At 47.1% G+C, this 21909-nt stretch overlaps 1 protein-coding gene across 4 annotated transcripts in view; it reads right to left on the bottom strand.

The window, feature by feature from the left end:
• Positions 1-2787: 2787 nt before the first annotated feature.
• OSMR (oncostatin M receptor) overlaps positions 2788-21909 on the bottom strand; it is a 51810-nt gene continuing 32688 nt past the window's right edge. For all 4 annotated transcript variants that reach the window (XM_041750435.1, XM_041750437.1, XM_041750436.1 and 1 more), the window contains 9 exons: positions 19189-19265; positions 17371-17593; positions 14279-14458; positions 13103-13207; positions 11581-11754; positions 10607-10774; positions 6210-6291; positions 5435-5507; positions 2788-4859 (listed from right to left, as the gene is read on the bottom strand). In XM_041750435.1, coding sequence (XP_041606369.1) covers positions 4311-4859; positions 5435-5507; positions 6210-6291; positions 10607-10774; positions 11581-11754; positions 13103-13207; positions 14279-14458; positions 17371-17593; positions 19189-19265 — 1631 coding nt within the window. In that variant the 3' untranslated portion in view covers positions 2788-4310. The remainder of the gene's footprint in view (positions 4860-5434; positions 5508-6209; positions 6292-10606; positions 10775-11580; positions 11755-13102; positions 13208-14278; positions 14459-17370; positions 17594-19188; positions 19266-21909) is intronic.

Genomic DNA, 21909 nt, shown 5'->3' with positions numbered 1-21909 from the left:
AAGTTTCGCTTATTTGACAGAGAGCACAGAGGGAGTGGCAGGCAGATGGAGAAGCTGACTCCCTGCAGAACAGGGAGCCCAATTCAGGACTGAATCCCAGGACCCTAGGATCATGATCTGAGCCAAAGGCAGATGCTTAACCGACAGCCACCCAGATTGGTCCTTAGGCACATTTCTGTATATATCATTTTCCCCATTGCCTTCTGCATATGTATATTGTTCAACAAAAACATAGTTGACCCCAAAATAAACTAAAAGCACAATTAGTAATCATCATATAACTGATCTTTGAAAAATGTGGACCTAAACTTCAGAAAGTTTGTTTCATTCGGAAAAAAAACTAACTCTTTGGTATATAAAAGTACTCAAAAATAAAGTACTGTCTCAGTCCATTCAGGCTACAATAACAAAACACAGACTGGGTAGCTTACAAACAACAAATCTATTTCTACAGTGCTGGAGGCTGAAAGTCTGAGGCCAGAATGCTAGCACAGTTGAGTGAGGGAACCTCTTCCAGGTTCCAGTTCTCGTTGTGTCCTTACATAGCAGAAAAAATAAGGAGCCCTACAGGATCTCCTAATAGCCTTAATCCCAAGTACATGAGGGCTCCAGCCTCCAGACCTAATCAGCTCCCAAAGGCCCCATCTCCTAATACCATAATCTCTGGGGGTTAAGATTTCAACATAGAAATTTTGAGGGGTGCAATCATTCAGACTATAGCAACTACTTCTGTATTGATTTCAAAAACCAAAATATATTAGAACTTTGTTTCTTTAATGCTTATCTTAAGGGATTAAGTCAACTGTGTTTGGTACTTTAAACTGAATATATTTAGTTATTGTGTTGTAAATTTTTAACTGCTAATTCTGAAGGACTTTTCTCTGTTGTATCTCTTCAAGGGTTTCTAAAGTTCTACTTAATGCAAAATGTTTAATAGTTTTGTAAATTCTTTGAGATGAAAGCTAGTTTTCTTTCCACGGAGCTCTTTGAAGAAATACTAGATGTTGTCTAATTCAACTTGATTTTCTCAATACACATTCTGGTGGAGAATCAATTTCACTAGAATCAGCGTTGAGTCAGGTAGGTGCTAGAATGGGAGCAAGAACCTCTGGCCAGTGCATGGTTCTGCTGTGTGGCCAGGCCCTTGCTCTGAGCCTCAGTGATCACAGTACCCTGCACACCATCAAAATACCAATATTTTCAAAGACCCCTGCACACCATCAAAATACCAGTATTTCCAAAGAAATATTACTAATTTGGCTTTAGATACTTCAAAAAAAAAAAAAAAGTGGGCGCCATGTGTAAGCAGGGCTTAAACTCATGACCCTGAGATTGAGACCTGAGCTGAAATCAAGGGTTGGACACTTACCCCTCTGAGCCATGTAGGCACCCCCAGTCAAAATACCTTTAATTTTTTTTTTTTTTTTTTAAGATTTTATTTATTCATTCATGAGAGACAGGCAGAGGGAGAAGCAGGCTCCATGCAGGGAGCCTGATGCGGGACTTGATCCCGGGTCTCCAGGATCACGCCCCAGACCAAAGGCAGCGCTAAACCACTGAGCCACTGGGGCTGCCTGGTAAAATACCTTTTAAAGGTGTATTATGGTTATAGTATGAAAAAAAGAGCTTAGAGAAACACAAATATTTGCTGATGAAGTCATGTAAAATTTGCTTCCAGAAGGAGGGAGAGTGGAGAAGGGTATGGATAGGCTAAAACAGCCATGGGTTAGTGGCTGTTAGGGCCAGTGATATTATATACAAGGATTTATTACACGGTTACACTTCTGTGTCATTTGAAATTGTCCGTATTTTTTTTAAAGATTTTTATTCATTCATGAGAGACACACACAGAGGGCAGAGACACAGGCCAAGGGAAAAACAAGCTTCATGCAGGAAGCCCTACATTGGAACTCGATCTCGGAACCCCAGGATCATGCCCTGAGCTGAAGGCAGACTCTCAGCCCCTGAGCCATCCAGGCATCCCTCCATGAGCACTTTTTTGATCCTAATAATTCTGACACAGGAATACAAATTACAAAGTTTCTGAAGAATGCTTCTTAAAGTAATGCTGTTAAGATGGCATATGGTATTGACAGTTAAGGTTTTTTTTTTTTTTTTTTTTTTTTTTTTTAAAGATTTTATTTATCTATTCATGATAGTCAGAGAGAGAGAGAGAGAGAGAGAGAGGCAGAGACACAGGCAGAGGGAGAAGCAGGCTCCATGCACCGGGAGCCCGACGTGGGATTCGATCCCGGGTCTCCAGGATCGGGCCCTGGGCCAAAGGCAGGCGCCAAACCGCTGCGCCACCCAGGGATCCCGACAGTTAAGGTTTTTAATATGAATGTATTTGATGTTATAGGAAAGGGATGTTTAGAGACAAAACTGTAGTCATAGTGACACAAACATAAAGTTATGTAGCTCAGCATTTCCTGTTGGAATGTTGCTATATTTCAGAAAGGCATCATCTGATTTAGGAGAAAGTGAGTGTGCATCCAAATGCCTTGGAGGGAGCTGATGAAATACGTAGATTTCAGGCCTCATGTCATGGAGATTCTGATGAGGAGGTTGGGAGTGGTATCTAGAAATTAACATTTTTAGTAAGCTCACAAGGTGATTTATTGACTCTACTTACGGTTAGATTTTCATTTCGTTGAGGTAGAGAAAACACAATGCAGTGGTGAAATATTTTAATTACAGCTTTTTGTGACACAAATGACTTCAAGGTTTCATGGGTTATTTTTAAAAGAATATCTATATGAAAGACACTATTTACAAGTCAGTCTTCACTGCCATTGACATTTCTTTTATTAATTGTATCATGAGAAAGCAACGAACGGGCTAAATGATGACAATACTGGCCCCCAAAGTCATCTGGAAACTATCAGACTAACCAAGATACTTGTTTGTATTATGTTGGCAATACATAACAATTTTTTTCCAGCCAAAGGTTCAGTTCTGTGTAAGGAAAAAGTTGAATAACCCTAAACAGAAGCCCTAGTTTGTGTTGATATATTTAGGCTAGTTGACCCTTACTTGGAGATGTGGGTCTTCTGCTCTCACTCTTGGTTCCGTGGTGGTGATGAACAGTGCTGGGCATTTGGTACCAGAGGCCTAGATGGTGTCATTTCCAGCACAGCAAACAAGGAACTCCTAATCATCCTTGCTTAGAAATGTGATAAAGTGCTGATGAGTAGAAGGAAGAGAAAGGAACCGGTGTGTATTGAACACCTGTTGTGCATCAGGTGCATCGTATATATTGATTCAAAGAGACCAGGCTGCTGCTGAGAGAATACAGAATTTCCCACTATATAGCTTTTTACAATTATCTCTAACCCATGTCCAACAATGACCTTTCCTTACATTCATTGTTAGCATAATAGGAATATAAATGAGACCGTGAAGGTTTTCTTGACCCAGACAATTGCAAAGACCAAAGGGAACTAAATGAAAACAGGTCATTTATATATTAGTTCTTAAAAAAAAGAGGAACCATAAAATGTGAATGGAATTTATAATAACGTTTTCTCTTCTCTATTCTGAGGTAGTTGTCAAAAATTATGGTCAAAGACTGATGTCTACCAAGTAGTGTTATCTTGACACAGTCAAGAGTTCCTTGCCAATCCCACTCTTTAACTGCAGTAAGCTAAATGGAAATGCAGTTGTGGGAATCTTACTGATTATTCACATGTCTTACGTATCAGATAACGTCCGTGCCCTCAGGAGGGTTCATTTTACTGCATCAATGAACTACAAATTGTTATCACTTCAAGGCAAGTCTAAAATCTGTTTTACTCTCAAACATCTGTGACTTTTTCATTAAACACACCCAGAATAAATTAACATTGACAACTTATGCTCTAGTAGTAAATCTTCTGTGGCCTTTATCAAAACCTTAAATCTAGTTCCTTTACCCTTAAGATACTGAGCATAGGGGTAAAACTTAAGGGAAATATTTCCTCACTAAAAACTGAACTCCTAGGACCATAGCCACGCTGTCCAGTACTGACTGGGCAAGGTCTGTCCGCATGTCAAGTGACCGGCCTACTGTTGCAAAGGTGAGCCTGGAACACACAGCAGCAAGGTAAGCCTACTTCTGTGACCCTGCCATTTCTACGGCAAGTCTGCCCCAAGGAGAGATGTTAAGTTCCATAGCTTCTGACCTTTGAGACCGAGCCAGACTGTAGTGGTCTCATATGTCAACGGTGACCGCTCACTGGAATTAGGTGCCGAGGCATCTGGTGGTGGAATGGTGCCGTCGATGCTCCTTTTTCGCGTCTATGTAGCATAAAGGCATGCGATGGGTATACTGATCAGTGGTAGTGTTCACCTTCATCTAAAAGGGTAATGGAAGACAGGCTGCTACTCCCGCTCGAAGAAGGAGCGGCAAGGCCCAAGGGTATGGCCATTTGCATTTTATATTCTGAACAGAGTTCTGGCTGTGGTGGATTTGTGGGGAGACTGGACTTCTCTCCAGACATGGGTGAAGCCACCTGGGATACATAATTCAAACTACTTTCTCCAGCTGGGATTTCTTCCAAGGAGTTCATGCAGTTTTTTTCTAGTGCCGTTAGTAAATTTTCAGATGTCAACAGTCCCAGCTGACTTGGGGCTTTCGTGGGTACTGGGACGTGGCCACAGGAAGCAGAGTCAGAAGCTGCCTGATTATAGGTAAAGTTCTCAAAACAGATGCAGGGGCCAGGGCCGGAGTAGCTCTCCTCTGCTGGGAGGAGGTAAAGGTAGGTGGGCTTGGCAGCCTCAGGTTCCGTGGGTGACTTCCCAGTGCCTTCGTGCTTGTTTACAACTTCAATAGTGTCTGGAACACAGTCTTTGATATTCATAATTGTTAGGCGAGGATTCTCCTGGAACGGGCCAAAAAAGCATGCAAATATTAAGAGTGTGTATGTGTGTGTCAGAGTATACAAAGTATGCGAAATGCACTCCAGGCTTCGGTTTTTGTGTTTCATCCTATCACAAGTTAACTGGGGGTGGTGTTGCAAACCAAAGGATCTCCCCTGTTGGAAGAAATCTCAAAGCTCCAGGCACCCATTTCATGGCTGTGGGAGCCAAGGGGATTGTTGCTTTGTTCTATCTTCCTGAGGAGGTCTAGAAAAGTAGGATGATAGCCCCAACCCCAGGTTAGTCTTTATTTTTTTTTTAATTTTTATTTATTTATTTATTTATTTACTTATTTATTTATTTATGATAGTCGCACAGAGAGAGAGAGAGAGAGAGAGAGAGAGAGAGAGAAAGGCAGAAACAAAGGCAGAGGGAGAAGCAGGCTCCATGCACCGGGAGCCCGACGTGGGATTCGATCCCGGGTCTCCAGGATCACGCCCTGGGCCAAAGGCAGGCGCTAAACCGCTGCGCCACCCAGGGATCCCCCAGGTTAGTCTTTAATAGAGAGATGGCACACATACAGTTTCCCAGCATTTACCTTGGATTTTATTAATGACAGAACACTGCTCTTGTAAGGATCTGGAATGTCAGGATAACACTTCTCCTTCATCCTAGAAAACAGTGAAAACTGGACTTGACTTTTAGAATATAGTGACTAGTTAAGTGTGGAGTCCCGTTCCCAGGTTCCAGTCCTTGCTCTGTCACTTGCTAACTTGGGCAGACTGCTTAGCTCCCCTGTGCTTACATCTACTCACTGACTCAGTGGAGATAATTCCGGCGCTCACAGTGGTGGTGGTGTGAGGACTGAGGAGCTGTACGGAAAGCCCCTGGGCTACTGCCAAGCGCACAGTAGGCGCACTACCGGTCTTAGCTACGGGTTTTTTTTTTTTAAGATTTTATTTATTCATGAGAGACAGAGAGAGAGAGAGAGAGAGAGAGGCAGAGACACAGGCAGAGGGAGAAGCAGGCTCCCTGCAGGGAGCCTGACTCGGGACTCGATCTCGATCCCGGGACTCCAGGATCACGACCTGGGCCAAAGGCAGGCACTAAACCACTGAGCCACCCAGGGATCCCCCTTTAGCTACGGTTCTTGAACAGGCTTTGCGATCTTTTCAAATGGCTATTGTTTTCCTTATGTATTGACCTGGAAAAGCAAAACTCTTCTAAAAATGTCATATTTTCAACTCAGTCTCTGCCCTTTGCCTCTTCAGCACCTTCTCTCATTATTCAATGTGATTTCTCGCTTCCTAAACTCCTGTCTAGATTTTACCCCCCTCTTTCTTCTTGGATAAAAATCTTCCCCACACACTTACCACTGACTTTTCAAGTAGCATAGGATCATGATGAGCAAAATGCAGAAAATCATAGGGAGTATGATACGTATCAGCATAGGGGCTGGAGAAGAGAACAGAAAGTGGTATTTTCAATGAGTACTTTTCCCTCCTCAAAGCAACAAAAGTTAAAGATTGAGATGAATTTTACAGTTATTCCTCAAAAGTCTATTTATGCAAGATTCAAAAATTTTTTTAAGTTATTTATTTAAGAGAGCAAGCAAGAGCCTGAGCAGGAGGGAAGGTCAGAGGGGGAGAGGGGGAGGGAGAGAGAGAGAGAGAGAGCGGGAGTAGGGGAGGGGCAGAGGGAGGAGAAGCAGGCTCCCCGCTAAGCAAGGAGCCCGATGTGGGGGGATGTGGGGCTCCATCCCAGGACCCCAGAACCGTGACCTGAGCCCAAGGCAGACGCTTAACCTACTTAACCCCCCTGGGCACCCCTTGTTCCCTCTTCTAACAAATTGGATCACTGCTTCCAATTGTTCACTGCCTCCTTGTGTTAAAATCATAGTCCCCACCTCTGCCAAAGCCTCACAGGTGGGTATACACCAGGGCCCTTGATGGGGGGTAGGGAGGGTGGGAGGGGGGGTGTCGGTCACATGACTGTTCGGCCAGTGGGCTGGTAGTAGCTGTAATCCTAGTCGCTGCTCTAGGTGCTCTTGCCAGAGCCGGATTTAATTAGGGGATGGGGACAGGGTAGCTAATGTGGAATTTGGTAAGGGGGGGCAGGCGTGGGTAGATGCCCAACCCGGTGCTGCGAGGTGGCACAGGGGTCTAGAGGCAGGGACACCTGGAGGGAAGAGGAGCCAAGCAAGCCCCTCAACAACAGGCTTACAGTGAACCCCGAAGGCGGGGAGGGGAGGGAAACACTCCTGTCCACTCCACTAAAGAACACTTTGCTCTCAGATCCGAGCTTTTGACAACTATAACCCGTTTCAAGATTTGGTGAAGTTGTAGAGTCAGGACGCATTTGAGAACAAGCCCTTGGGAACAAGCCCAGGGACCTAACCACGGCAGTTTCCAAGTCGCAGACTGGCGCGGCTAAACTCTTTATTGAAATGCAATACTTGATGGAATCTTGTCTCACATTTAAATCTCTCATCCATTTTGAGTTTATCTTTGTGTATGGTGAAAGAGAGTGGTCCAGTTTCATTCTTCTGCATGTGGATGTCCAATTTTCCCAGCACCATTTATTGAAGAGACTGTCTTTCTTCCAGTGGATAGTCTTTCCTCCTTTATCGAATATTAGATGACCATAAAGTTCAGGGTCCACTTCTGGGTTCTCTATTCTGTTCCATTGATCTATGTGTCTGTTTTTGTGCCAGTACCACACTGTCTTGATGACCACAGCTTTGTAGTACAACCTGAAATCTGGCATTGTGATGCCCCCAGCTATGGTTTTCTTTTTTAAAATTCCCCTGGCTATTCGGGGTCTTTTCTGATTCCAACAAAATCCTAGAGGAGAACACAGGCAACACCCTTTTTGAACTCAGCCACAGTAACTTCTTGCAAGATACATCCACAAAGGCAAAAGAAACAAAAGCAAAAATGAACTATTGGGACTTCATCAACGATAAGAAGCTTTTGCACAGCAAAGGATACAGTCAACAAAACTAAAAGACAACCTACAGAATGGGAGAAGATATTTGCAAATGACGTATCAGATAAAGGGCTAGTTTCCAAAATCTATAAAGAACTTATTAAACTCAACAGCAAAGAAACAAGCAATCCAATCATGAAATGGGCAAAAGACATGAAGAGAAATCTCACAGAGGAAGACATGGACATGGCCAACAACACATGAGAAAATGCTCTGCATCACTTGCCATCAGGGAAATACAAATCAAAACCACAATGAGATCCCACCTCACACCAGTGAGAATGGGGAAGATTAACAAGGCAGGAAACCACAAATGTTGGAGAGGATGCGGAGAAAGGGGAACCCTCTTGCACTGTTGGTGGGAATGTGAACTGGTGCAGCCACTCTGGAAAACGGTGTGGAGGTTCCTCAAAGAGTTAAAAATAGACCTGCCCTACGACCCAGCAATTGCACTGCTGGGGATTTACCCCAAAGATACAGATGCAATGAAACGCCGGGACACCTGCACCCCGATGTTTCTAGCAGCAATGTCCACGATAGCCAAACTGTGGAAGGAGCCTCGGTGTCCATCGAAAGATGAATGGATAAAGAAGATGTGGTTTATGTATACAATGGAATATTCCTCAGCCATTAGAAACGACAAATACCCACCATTTGCTTCAACGTGGATGGAACTGGAGGGTATTATGCTGAGTGAAATAAGTCAATCGGAGAAGGACAAACAGTGTATGTTCTCATTCATTTGGGGAATATAAATAATAGTGAAAGGGAATATAAAGGAAGGGAAAAGAAATGTGTGGGAAATATCAGGAAGGGAGACAGAACATAAAGACTCCTAACTCTGGGAAACGAACTAGGGGTGGTGGAAGGGGAGGAGGGCGGGGGGTGGGGGTGAATGGGTGATGGGCACTGAGGCGGACACTTGACGGGATGAGCACTGGGTGTTTTTCTGTATATTGGTAAATTGAACACCAATAAAAATTAATTTAAAAAAATTAAAAAAATGAAATGCAATACTTGTGTTTGGGAAAGTGCTCATCAAGGAAGCCCCAGGGATGAATTCTCACAGGCCGACAATAGCCATGTGACCGGTACCCCGGAGAGAAAAAGAACAGGATCACACTCCCCAGAGGGCCCGCGTGCGGCCCCGTCCAGTCGTGACCCCCTCCCCAGGTAACCACTGTCTGGTGGGCATTTGCCTCTCTCTGTAACGGACCCCGCAGCCCCCACAGCAGGGGTCGGGGCTGCCTTCCATCAGGCAGCATGGCAGTGGTGAGAGTTGCCCACGTGATCTTTGTCACTGCAGGATGTCATTTTCATTGCTGTGATTATGCAGCAATGTATTTTCCTTTTTAATAATAACCAATATAATCCGCAGAGTCACAGCCAAGGCTAAGGGAGGTTTAGCATGTAGAAGAGAGACAGATGAAACCTAGAAAATATACTGGAGGTAAAGATAATCATTTGTATTATATATGTGTGCGTGTACACACACACACACACACACACACACACAGTCCTCTACCAGCTAAATAAATCCCAAAGCTGGAATAAAAATAGCCTGAAAATAAATTTAAATATTTTAAATGTACCCCCAGGCAGCAAATAATGCAAATCATTGACTGAAATCTCAGTGTGACTCTGAGAGTTGGAAACCTGAGGAGTGGGCATTGCCTGGTGGCCCGACCTGCTGGCAGAGTCACCTGCCTGCTGAGTGGCAGCTGTCCTCAGCCCCGGTCAGTGCCCCAGGGCCAGCAGCTCCACCTGCTACACCATCCTGAGCCCACAGTGCCAGTGCCACCCCCAGCAAAGGGACCCTGCCCTGAGCCCTGAGGACCAAGGACCGAGGACGGAGCCAGGGCCCCTGGTAACTGCAGGCAGCAGGGAGGAGTGTCTTCCAGGATCCACCATGTGATACCTGCTGCCCGCCCCCCCTTTCCTCCATCAGGATCCATTTGGCTGCAGGTCTGGGTTTACCCTGACAATCTAACTGACCGTCAACTGGTTCCCACTGTGCTTCCCGCCCTCTTCTCTCTCTTTCAAGCCACATGCTTGAAAAGTGTATCTCTCTCTCTCTCTCTCTCTTTTTAAAATATTTAATTTATTTATTCATGAGAGGCACAGAGACAGAAGCAGAGACACAGGCAGAGGGAGAAGCAGGCTCCTCACAGGGAGCCCGATGGGGGACTTGATCCTGGGACCCCAGGATCATGACCTGAGCCAAAGGCAGACGCTTAACCACTGAGCCCACCCGGGAGTCCCGAAAAGTGGATCTCTTGAGGTCACTTTCCCCCACCAATCAGCAAACACCAGGCCCCTCCCCAGCTAACCCCACCTCTACTCTCTCAACTGCCTCCAGAAACACAAAGTCAGGAGGCAGCGGTTTTGCCAGGGCGGGGAACCAGCCAGAAGGCCGGCCTGCAGACAGCAGCTCTGCCGAGGAAAACAGGTTTGGGGCTCTTCGAAGTGGACAGAAAACCATGCCTTCCGTGATTTTCAAACTATTTTGGGACCAAGTTCCGAGTGTGCCTTAGGGCCACGGTGGCCCGCCAGAGGAAGGTTCCAGGTCATAAGCCAGTAAACCGGCCCCACTGTTTCCTACTTAACGTAGTGGGATTTTGCATAACAGTGTTCCTGAAACAGAGTCGCATGTAGAGTGAGGGACAGAAAGAGAAGAAAGGCCTAAAAGCTCGTGATCTGGACAAAGCCCACGGCAGCAGGTGTGTGACCCCTTAGTTTCCAGCAGTATCTAAGGGAAGAGGTTTGATTTGGGAAAACTCACAGTATTCATCGGGAGTCGTGACCTTTGTGAAAGCGCCATGGGGGCCTTCGCCCACAGCGCTGTACGGGGTGACCAGGAACTCATAGAAGGATTCGGGCTGGAGGTTTCCCACGACGAACGTCTTTTGTTTTGGGTCGTCAATTTTGTACTTGCAACACACTGAATCATCTGTCATTTAAGAAAGAAAAAATCATTTTCAAGAAAGATAACATTAAGAGTGAGAGAGAGAGATGAGCTTGTGACAGGGCTGGGGGCTAATATTCTTGTTGTCTCAATGCGGTCAACATCGTAAACCCATCAAAAACTAAATCATAACTTCATCACTCTGGGTCACTGGTAACATTTCTAGGAGATGGCAAGCAAAGCAGAGCAACCACTGAACAAGGGACGCTGGGCATCCAGAAAGAGCACACAAGTCTGCCGGACCCTGTAAGAGCTGAGAGAGACTTAAAAAATTGTAATATTTTAAAAATATTGTTAAGGTTATTACATTGTAATAACCTTAAACAAATCAAAGGAGAAAAAAAAAAAGGAGTCAGCAAGAAAAGTTTCATAACTGGCAGGTTTTCTTAAGGTGCTGATGGTCCTCAAATGCTTCCAGAACTACCAGGCACGGTGTTTTAAGGAAGTTAAAATATGGACCCTGCCCTCTGGCCCACTGTTCTGTTGAAGAACACGTTGGGCCATAAAAGCCTGCAAGAACAGGACCCAGCCTGGCCATGGTCACACGTGGCCACCTTGCTTTCTTTTTCTTTTTTAAAAAAGATTTTATTTATTCATGAGAGAGAGAGAGAGAGAGAGAGCACAAGCAGGGGGAGCAGCAGAGGGACAGGGAGAAGCAGGCTCCCCGCTGAGAGGGACCCCGGGATCATGACCTGAGCCAAAGGCAGACACTTAACTGAGCCACCCAGGCGTCATGACCTTTCCAATGGTTTTGCATAGTGAGGGCTTGAAAGAGTGAACAAAAACGTCACCTGAAAGAACTGCCTTTTCAGATCCTGGGTGGCACTGCCCCGCCTTGGATTTCAGGTAGACGTGGTACCCTCGGATAAAACTGGGCTGGGATTCAGTGGAATAATCCTTCCAACTCAGAGTGAAGGAGTGGGAGGTCAGGTTACTCATGACCACTCGAGGGTTGTCCGAAGGAGCTGGAAGGCAGGCGGGGTAAGGAGAGTCATCACCTGGAAACATTCTCACGGCACTCGTGTAAACTAAAAGTAGAGCCACAACCAAGTCCGGAGCCCGGGGGCACTTAGGCCCGTTCACGGGTTTTCTCTTTTTCTCTGGGGGATTCGTGCCTTGACATCGTTTGTGTGGGAAAGAGCTGAACCATCTTCCTGTCCAAGCCCGGCCTTTCATGGGTGAAGAAAGGGACTGCCAGAGACCCTCAAGAGCTTGCACGAGGTCACGCAGCGGGAAAGAGAATAAAGGGTTCCTTCCACTTCATTCTGCTCTTGAACTCGAAATAGTGTTTGACAGAGGACCCTGCCAGAGAACGGACTGCAGGGGGCATTTGAGGAACTCCGGTTCCCAGGCTGTGACAATGCCAAGCCATCCGAGTGTCACTCAAACCGTCCGAGAGCGTTTATTCTGAAGGCTTCCGGAGCCTGTTGCGCACACACGTGTGTGCACACAGACACGCGCACCACCAACACCCCTCCTGCAGGTCTCAGAGGGCACCCTTGATCGGAGATTGGGAGAGGTGACCTGATGCAAGGTGCAAGGCAGGGAGGTCCCAGGGGCCCAGAGTTCAGTGGGATCGAAATTGCCTTCCACTGCTGGCGGAATCACAGTGAAATTTCGGGATGGGGGGGGGGCGGGGCAGTGGTTTCACAACAGGTGTCAAAAATCTTAAAAATTGTAAAAGGAATGAGAAACTAAAGTCAAACCTTTGGACTCAAGTATGCTGAGACTTCCTCTATAAACCATCACCGTGGATAGGGATGGAGATTTCGCTCAAGTGACAGTGACTCAGGGCATGAGAGATTGGGCGAAGGATAAGAGAGACTGGGCGCTGCAGGTGGAAAGGTACCTGATGACGAATTTTGTGGCTTATAGTTGAAAACCACTGTAATCATCCTAAATGTCCACTGACAGGTGACTTGATACATGCAAACAATTAAACACCTTGCAGTGACGTAAATAATATTTAGTGACATGAGTCAAACCTGCCTAGACTAAGAGATCCCACCCTTATTTAAAAATGTGTATCTGTACAGAGGGAGAAAGGAATACCTGGTTAGACACCAAATACTTACTCTGGGCATCTGCCTTCGGGTGGTGACATCGGCAGTGAGCTTGTTTTCTTCTTTGGTATGACATTTTATAAATGGTTTACAGTTTATGATTTAAAGTCATTTTTTAAACCCAATTCCCAGAATCAATGGGACACTGAAAATCAGGAAAGGTGCGGAGACACCCCCGACCGCACAGCTGGGGTCCCTGCATCGTTCTGAACGACTCTGCCCACGGACCCGCGTTATGCTGTAAACTTACCCAGCTCCTGGGAGTATCCTGTTTTTTTCTCTAATAAATGAGGAACCATTTCTGTAGAAATTCCATAAATTCTGAAGTTGTAGCGGACCCCTGGTCTAAAAGCATCTAAGGAAGAAAGGTCAACAGATTTTCAGTAACACAGAGTGACATTCTCTTGATTTCTGAAAAGGAGCAGAATGAGAAATGAACTGGCGTCTCCTACGTAATTCCCTCCTTAGGATTTCTGCGCTTCCTCTCCACCATCCCCCCTGCCTCCGGTGGCCTCGGCGGCGTCCACTGTCTGCAGCGGCCTGTCCTCCACGCCGTGCTCTGCCACGAGAGCCCTCACGCCCTCTTGTCCACATGCATGAAACCGGGCGGGGAGTTCAGCCAGACACAGAAAACAGTTTTAAAGTCTCTTGGACTCCAAATCCCCTCCACTGACTTGTCTTCTCTCGCTGCCCCCGCCCCTCCCTGAAAGCTGAGCATCTGGAAGCTGGCACTTTGCTGGCACTTCCTGGCTTTCCCCTCGCACCTGCCCTTCTGCAATCCATCTCCAGCACGACGCTGCTCTAGCCAAGGGCCACCTCACTTCCTCACCCCCACCAGCCACAGAATGCCCGCCCCCGGGCACCCTCTGGACACTGGCAAGTCTCACATCTTTATCTTGAACCCAGCAGATGGCGCTGCTGACCCCTCCACTCAAGCCATGAACCTAGGCGTCCTTGACTTGGCTAAACTAGGAACCTTGAAATGACAACTCCAGGGCGGAAGGTGAGAGGTCAGGGTCTATTTTTTCCCACTGAAAGTGAAGGAGTTGACGACTGACTCCTAAACCCTATGTCCTATATGTCTCCCAAATCTATTCGTGTCTTTGCTTTTGTAAGAGCTCTCTGGAGAGGCAGGGTTGTAATGTCCCTTTGCCATTCATTTGAGACCACTGATTTCAAGGCACCAATTCATAAACAACATGAAAACCCATCCCAGGGTTTGCCTTAGGTCCAGACAATCTCTGTAAAAGTAGACTGAAGGCCAAATCTGAGGCCACATCCTTGTAAATTCTGAACTCCTAGCACCCATGCTGGGTCGGTCATTTCAAAACTATTAGTTTGGCACAAACTGTGAGATGGGCCAGAGGTCCCGGATGAACTTGCTCTGAGGTGGAAGGAACGAGATGGCAATCCGCAGGCTTCTTACCTGAGCTAATAACTGTGCTCGTGGTGTTGGGACCTAGGTGTTTCCACTGGAGGTCACAGAGCGGGTCCCGGGGACGGTCACACCACTCCACAACGTAGCCTGTGATGTTTCCCGGTTGGGGTTTCCATGAGAGAGAGAATCCACCTTCTGTGCCTTTGACTCTTTCTTCCTCAACTTCTTCTGTGCATTACAAAATAGAGCCATGCTTCAGACAGAATCCATCGTACGTGTTTAAAAAGGGGTCAAAGACGACAATCAACTTGACCGTGCACTGTCTCTGACAGTTAAGAGCCCTATCACTTCAATGGCTACAGAAGCTTGGGGGAGAGCAGGATAATATTTCCCAGCAAATATTCCCTTGGCCCCCCAGAGGTCTCCTGTCCTAGTCTTCTGAGACCCAGCGAGACTTCAGTCGCTGAAACAAGGGTCACGGCAAAGTACTGCCAGCGGGACAAGTCCAGCTTCCAAAGCTTGCTTTGTGACCCTTGAGCTAAGAAGAGGTTTAAGATTTTTTTTTAAAGCTGCAAAAAAACAAAGACTATAGGATATAGAACAGAGGCCGGGTGATCGGTGAAGCCTAAAATATTTACTATCTTTCCCTTTACCCACAAAGTTGCTGTCCCCACATCTGGTACTTGATACTTCCAAATAATACCTGTTGAACAAATGAGTAGTATGTCTTCATTCCTACCACATGATGCTGGCTGCTCCTGAGCTAACTACTTCTGTGATGTTAGGGGTAGAAAGTGAGCAAGTCCAACAAAAGAAAAAGAAGTTTGGACATGTCCTAAGTTGGATCATGCAGAGATGTGCACGCTAACTCGTGACCAACGCCGCCACCCCAATGTACTTTCTACAGCAGGGTAGTTTTCTACTGGAAGCAAGATCTCCAGGGACTCCCAGTCCTACTGACTGCAAGCAGAGTCACCCTATACCTTGGGGGATGAGCATTTCTCCTATTTCCCGGGGCTGCCTTCATAGCCTGCCACTGTTAATAAGGCAGTGGTCCCCGCTGGTGGCTCCACGGACAGGGGAGACAGACCAAGGAGTGGGCCTGCTGGCAGCTGCTCAGAAAAAAAAAAAAAAAAAAATAAGGACCAAACACTGCATGGCTGAGACTTACACTGAAAATTTACTCATTATTTATCTGCCATTTGAATTTAACTGGGCACCCTGTATTTTTTTCGGCCCTCCTAATTACAGCTGGACATGGGTGTGAAAGCACAGGGCTATTAAGTTTTCCAGTTACTATCCAGCCAGGGATACCTAAAGGAATGTGTAGCTCTAGGTGTAAGACAAAGGGTTCCCCATGAGGGCCTCTGTATGTGCCACCTCCATGGCCTCCTTGTCTTCTTCCATGAAAGAAAGAAATCTCTCTCACAACAAAGCTGGCATTTTTCGCTTTCCTTATTCACACTGGCTAAAATGTCATCCCGAACTCAGAATCCTAACCCTTATCATACTGCCTTTTGAAAACTACAAATATGTTTTGAGAAGTGGAGACAGAGGAGGGAAGGAGAAAGGAATTTTTTTTTTCAGTCATTCGGACTCTAGTATGAATTAGTTTAACCTTAACATTTGGCCTTTTAGTGCAACAGGGATTTTTTTAGACTGTAGTGATTTAAGAACATGGGCCACTTAGGGAAGGCTGGATAGAGCCTCACTGGAGAAGATACGGGGACCTGAGGGCAGGGTGTGGGGAAGGAAAGTAGGGTAGATAGAGAAGGCCCCCAAACAGCTGATAGTGCTCATCAGTGTTATTTGGACGGTGTTTCACGCAAGGCAGTGTTTCTGTAACTATCAGCTCCTCCAAGGTGAAGGAAATGCTCACTTTTCCTGTTCTTATCCGAATGAAGACAAAATACAACTTTTCACTTTCTTTTCTAATGCAGTTCTTGACAAGCAAAGGTCATGTTAAGTAACTCCTTAGTTTTTTTTCTGTGCCACCATCCAGATTTCTTTTTCTTACTTAACGCACTGGATATTTTTTTTTAAGATTTTATTTATTTATTCATGAGAGACAGAGAGAGAGAGAGGCAGAGACACAGGCAGAGGGAGAAGCAGGCTCCCTGCTGGGAGCCCAGTGCGGGACTCGATCCCAGGACCCCGGGATCACAACCCAAGCCAAAGGCCTAGACGCTCAAGCACTGAGCCACCCAGGTGCCCCCCACACACTGGGTAGTTCTTCAAAAATAAATAAACCACCACCACCTAGTGATCCAGCCTTCTTAGCCCAAATCAAAGGCTAACTAGGAAGAGAAGTGGAACCCAACGTGCCGCAATCCCACGAGCAGGAAGCCCCAAGAGCAGGAAGAAGGGCGCTACGGCCCGTGCGGAATGCCCGTCGCAGAGCCTGCGGGTGCGTGTTGGGGGTGGGCAGTGGGTCTGGTCTCTTCTCTCCACTGTCCCAGCGACGTGGGTCAAGTGGCCACTGTTTGCACATGTCAGGTCATTTCTGCCCTGTCTGGTGTCTCACAGGCTAGTGGCCAGTGGCCGTATTTCATCTTACAGCTTCAGCGAAGACTTCTGGAAAGATGATGGCCAAATATTTCACAGTGTAATAAACGCAGGCCCAACGCGTGTTTCCAGCAACTCTGGCTCTCAGGGGAGGCTTGCGTATTGGCGGCGTGTTTCCTCGAGCAAAGGTGGGCTAATTCTCCGAGCCCGTGGGAGCGTCTCGGGCGGCAGTGTCCTGGGACACCGAACCCCCATTCTCCCCACGCCGAGGGGGGGCTGTCCCAGGAAAGCCGCAGCTGAGCTTAGACAGAGGAAAATGACTAGCAGCGTTTGGCAGCAAGATGTTTGTACCCCACCGGGGTGACCGCCTTTCCAGTTTGTCCACGCCTCCTGGATGGCACCACCCATGCTCTCCCAGAGGATAGAAACAGAACGAGGGCAGCCCGGGTGGCCCAGCGGTTTAGCGCTGCCTTCACCCGGAGGCGTGATCCTGAAGTCTCGGGATCGAGTCCCATGTCGGGCTCCCTGCGTGGAGCCTGCTTCTGCCTCTGCCTGTGTCTCTGCCTCTCTCTCTCTCTCTGTGTGTCTCTCATGAATAAATAAAAATTAAAAAAAAAAAAAAAAACGAAACTCACCATCTCCAGGATCTCCAGAGACCACGAGGACCGAGGCGGGGGACGTGCCCACACTGTTATTGGCCGTTACGTGGATCTGGTAAGAACGCTGGTCGAGGGTTAGTTCTGTGCGGTTGGCGGGGGCCGGAACGGACAGGAGCTGCAAGCCGGACGGTCTGTCCAGATCTTTGACGACGATGTTATAGAACAGGATCTCCCCATTGGCCTGCAATCTTGTGAATGGCTGAAAAAAATGGATAATCATTTCAAAATGGGCTTTCCTTTGAAAGGAGCTTGTATATTTACTTTTTCATCTTTTCTGTCCATCAGTTGCCTTACACACACACCAAATTTTTAAAAAAGGCTTAGGGCACCCAGGTGGCTCAGTCAGTTAGGCACCTGCCTTCGGCTCAGGTCATGATCCCGGGGTCCTGGGATCAAGGCCCGTGTCGGGCTCTCTGTTCAGCGGGGAGTCTGCTTCTCCCTCTCCTTCTAACTCATGCATTCTCCTCTAACCCCCCTAACTCATGCGCTCTCTCAAATAATAAATAAGTGTTTAAAAATAGCTTAATTAACAAAATAACACTCTAAACCAAGCTTGAAGTCAGGCATCCCAGTCTAACTGAAGCTGCGTAGAGAAGAGGACCATTTGGGCTCCTCAAGAGCACGTGTCCAGAGAAGAGTGAGCAGGCCGGAGGAGGAGGGCTCTCTTCAGCCTGGTAAGAAAGGTGTCCGTGGGCACCATGAGGAGACAGGAGCAGACCCTGGAGGGAGAGGCCTGGCCCCTGCCTCCCTTCCCCTCCCCCGGCCGTCTTCTCCCTGCACGGCCGTGCCCTGAGCCATTCATGGAGCACATGGCCCCCTCTAGACCTCCATTCAGGTTCAAGAGAATTCCCTTCCCACACAATCCTGAGCCCACTGCCAGGACCTGCCCCCAGCCTGCCCTCTCAAGGGTGTGTGCACCCCTGGGTGCCCCTGGTGTGTGTGCCCCTGAGTCCGAAAGGGCCACCTGTGTGCTGGGCTGAGCACAGAGCCCCGACAGAGACTGTGTGAGCTCCCAGGGCTCCTCGCAGAGACAACCAGTGTGAGGTGGGAAGGAGAGCCAGGACAGTCATGTTGGGTGTGAAAACACAAGCTGAGGATCTGAGAGTTCTGATACAAACTGGACTTTCAGGTGGATTAAAGCCGTATCTAAGGCCATTTTCCTTTTGCACCTTTTGCATTCAATATCTAAATATTCATAATTTTTCTTTTTTAAAAATTTTATTTATTTACTCATAAGTAAATATGAGTAAGTAAATAAGTAAGTAAGTATTTATTTATAAATAAGTATTTATTTATTCATAAGTAAATATGAGAGACACAGAGAGAGAGAGAGAGAGAGAGAGGCAGAGACACAGGCAGAGGGAGAAGCAGGCTCCATGCAGGGAGCCTGATGTGGGACTCGATCCCGGGACTCCAGGATCACGCCCTGGGCGGAAAGCAGGCGCTAAACTGCTGAGCCACCCAGGGATCCCCAATATTCATAATTTTTCGACATGGTGTCTGCTTCTCCCCTCACGCTCCTGCCCAGGGCCCTGCAAACATTGGAGCAGGCCGGAAAAGACGTTTGGGAGATGCTCTACCAATCAGAACTGTCCATCCGCCTGATGGGCTGCCAAGGAAGGGGCAGCCGGGGCCTTCGGGAGACGGGTGTGGATGGGGACTCCTCCACTGGGGTAAGACCTTCTACTGGACTCACGTTAAGATGCCCCCCAACTGGAAGATGGCACCGTAGCCAGTGAGCTGCTGAAAAGACAGCGCCCAGCAAATCTGTCTCATGGAATCCGTGCATCTTACCTTCCAGAATAAAGTCACAACACAATATCCCTGCACTGACTTCACATTTCTCCAGATGTCAGGAGCCTCCGAAGGAGCTGAAATTGACCAAAGATGAGGGGTCATGACGTGTGTAGGACAGTATAGTTCAGTCAAATGAAGTGATGATGACCTGTCCTGCCTGAGGCTTGCTTCTCACTTTTTTCACCCTCTGTGACTTCTTCCCACTTGTCCACGGCCACATCGTTCACGCCTCACTAAGTTCACATAGTAGGTGCTCTACCAAAGGTCTGCTGCCTCAAACCAAAAGTTCTTATGAACATCGAGCCTGAGCTTCCAGAAGCCACCAGAAAATTTTGGAATCATTCATCAGCTAGACCAACTGTAGGAGGTTAGTTAGGTGAACTTCTCATTGGTTGAATTTCTAGGAGCAGCAGACCGTTGCTACTTCCTTGCTTCATTTGCAAAGGTTACAACAGAGGTGCACTAAGTGGCAGCCCTGGGGGTCGGGGATGCTCTTACGTGTGATCCTGATTTCACACTGGTTGGTCCTCTCACTGGTCCTCTAGCCTGTGTACCCCTCTCTGATCCCCCTCCACTGGGAAGGCCACATCCCCCTCCCTCCCCACACCCCTTTCTCCCCCAGCTGCCAGCCTGCCCTGGGCAGCTACCTGCCTATTGGACACCCAGGACATCCAACACTGCCTTCACTACTGTGTTCTAGAAAAGCCTGTCTTTACCGCCAATAAACCATGAGGACAAGTGATTTGTAATTTGATTCAAAACTTCTCTGTGCAAGAAGAACTATTTTGGAACGTAACACAAAGATTAAGCTTTTTAAAAAATATATAAATTCTTTTATAAAAAATTAAAAAAAATAGTTTACTATCCCCAATAATTGCAATTCAAGGAAGTCCCTTTTTAGTTGCTGACCCTTTCTCCTCAACTTAAAGATGACCATACATTTTATAATATATATTGAAGCAGATTTCAACTTCCTAAATAATCCATGGCAGAAGCCAATATTCATTCAAAAACTTACTGAAATACTCAGAAAGAACACGAGACTCTCAGCTCAATGCAAAATCTTCAGCTGGTTTGTAAGTCAGTCCTTGTGAGGACAGCCCTGCAGCACCGCTGCAGCGCTCTGTATTTGGGCCCATATAGTTTCTACTGTATTTCTACTGGTACCATTTCCATCTGCTCACTACGATTACACTGAGGTACGGTTATAATACACAGAAACGTCGACTTTCCAGCACCAAGCAAAATGTCGTCAGAGGTAAAAAAAAAAAATGTATATGTAGATATAGATGTATCTGTATATGTATAGATATAGATGTATAGATATAGACATGTATGTACACCTATCTATACCTAGCTATATATATTTACAGATTCACCACCAGTAGCTTCATCTCATTCTCTTGTTATCATCAAAAGCAAAATTTGATATTTTCAGAATTTTTTGAACTAAAAGAAATACAGTTCCCTAAAAACCCTGTCCTTCGGCCATTTTCCTTTTGCACTTAATTTTAGTTATAATGTTAAAATGAATTAGCAAAAAAACCCGAAAACCCAAAGCAGAGCGGTATCATTAAAGCAAAGATTCTTTAATAAAATATGAGTGAGGAGCGCACCACGTTACTGTCAGGAGCAGGCCATTCCATAGCAGGGATTCCTGAGGAGCCTATGCTTCTAGAAAGATCTATGGGAGGCCCCGGGGAGTGCAGGAGTGAGGCTGGGCAGGAGCCCCAGATGAGGAGAGGAAGGCTGCTGAGCACAACCAGTGACCAACAGACGTTTAGTCTGGGACGAGCTGTCCTCGTCACCCCCTCAGCTCCAGTCACTGCTTTAAAGGGGTCCTCGGGACGCCTGGGTGGCTCAGCAGTTTAGCGCCTGCCTTCAGCCCAGGGCGTGATCCTGGAGACCCAGGATCGAGTCCTGCATCGGGCTCCCTGCATGGAGTCTACTTCTCCCTCTGCCTGTGTCTCTGCCTCTCTCTCTCTCTGTCTCTCATGAATAAATAAATAAATAAAGTAAGTAATAAAGTAATAAATTAAAACAAAATAAAGTGGTCCTCATGGGGTGGGGGGACAGAGAGAGCCCTGCCGGCCTAAACTCACCAAGAGAAGATGGAATGAGATGAATACATAAACTCCTTCCTTTGGGGTACGAGAGCCAGGACCTGAACCGACAAGATCTCAAGGTTGTAATAACACCCTCAAGGACAGAACCCACAGGGTCCAGATCTGGTTAAGGGCAGAGCTCTGGAGTCGGTGGCCTGGGTGAGGGGCACAATCAACAGCTCCGTCACTTGCTGGCTGGGCCAGGGTAGGCACTGACGCCCCCTGTGCCTCTGCGTCCTCTGATCCGAAGCCAGGCCCTGACCTCGGTGCCTCCGGCCTCCTGCCATCAGGAGGAAAAGACAAAATGCGGCAAGCACTGTGAGCCATGGGTGGTGCTCAGCCAGTGGCCACTGCCACCACAGTCGCTGCCACTCATTGCCACTGTCAACTAGGCGAGTCTCCCCCATCTACGGCCGCAACCTGCCTCCTCCGTAAACTGGGCAACAACGATAATTTGTTGTTCTGAATTGGAAGATGAAAGCAGGCCGGGCCCATCTGACCTCCAGAGGCCTGCTGGAGCTGGAAGCTGCAGTTATTGCCAGAAAGACTCAGGGTTTGATCAGTGGTGAGGGAAGTCCCACCGCAAGAATGGTCGAGAGGACTCATGGTTCGC

The sequence above is a fragment of the Vulpes lagopus genome, chromosome 3 (genome assembly GCF_018345385.1).
Source record: "Vulpes lagopus strain Blue_001 chromosome 3, ASM1834538v1, whole genome shotgun sequence".
In the NCBI taxonomy this organism is placed as follows: domain Eukaryota; kingdom Metazoa; phylum Chordata; class Mammalia; order Carnivora; family Canidae; genus Vulpes; species Vulpes lagopus.
This window is presented reverse-complemented; position numbering and strand designations above follow the sequence as displayed.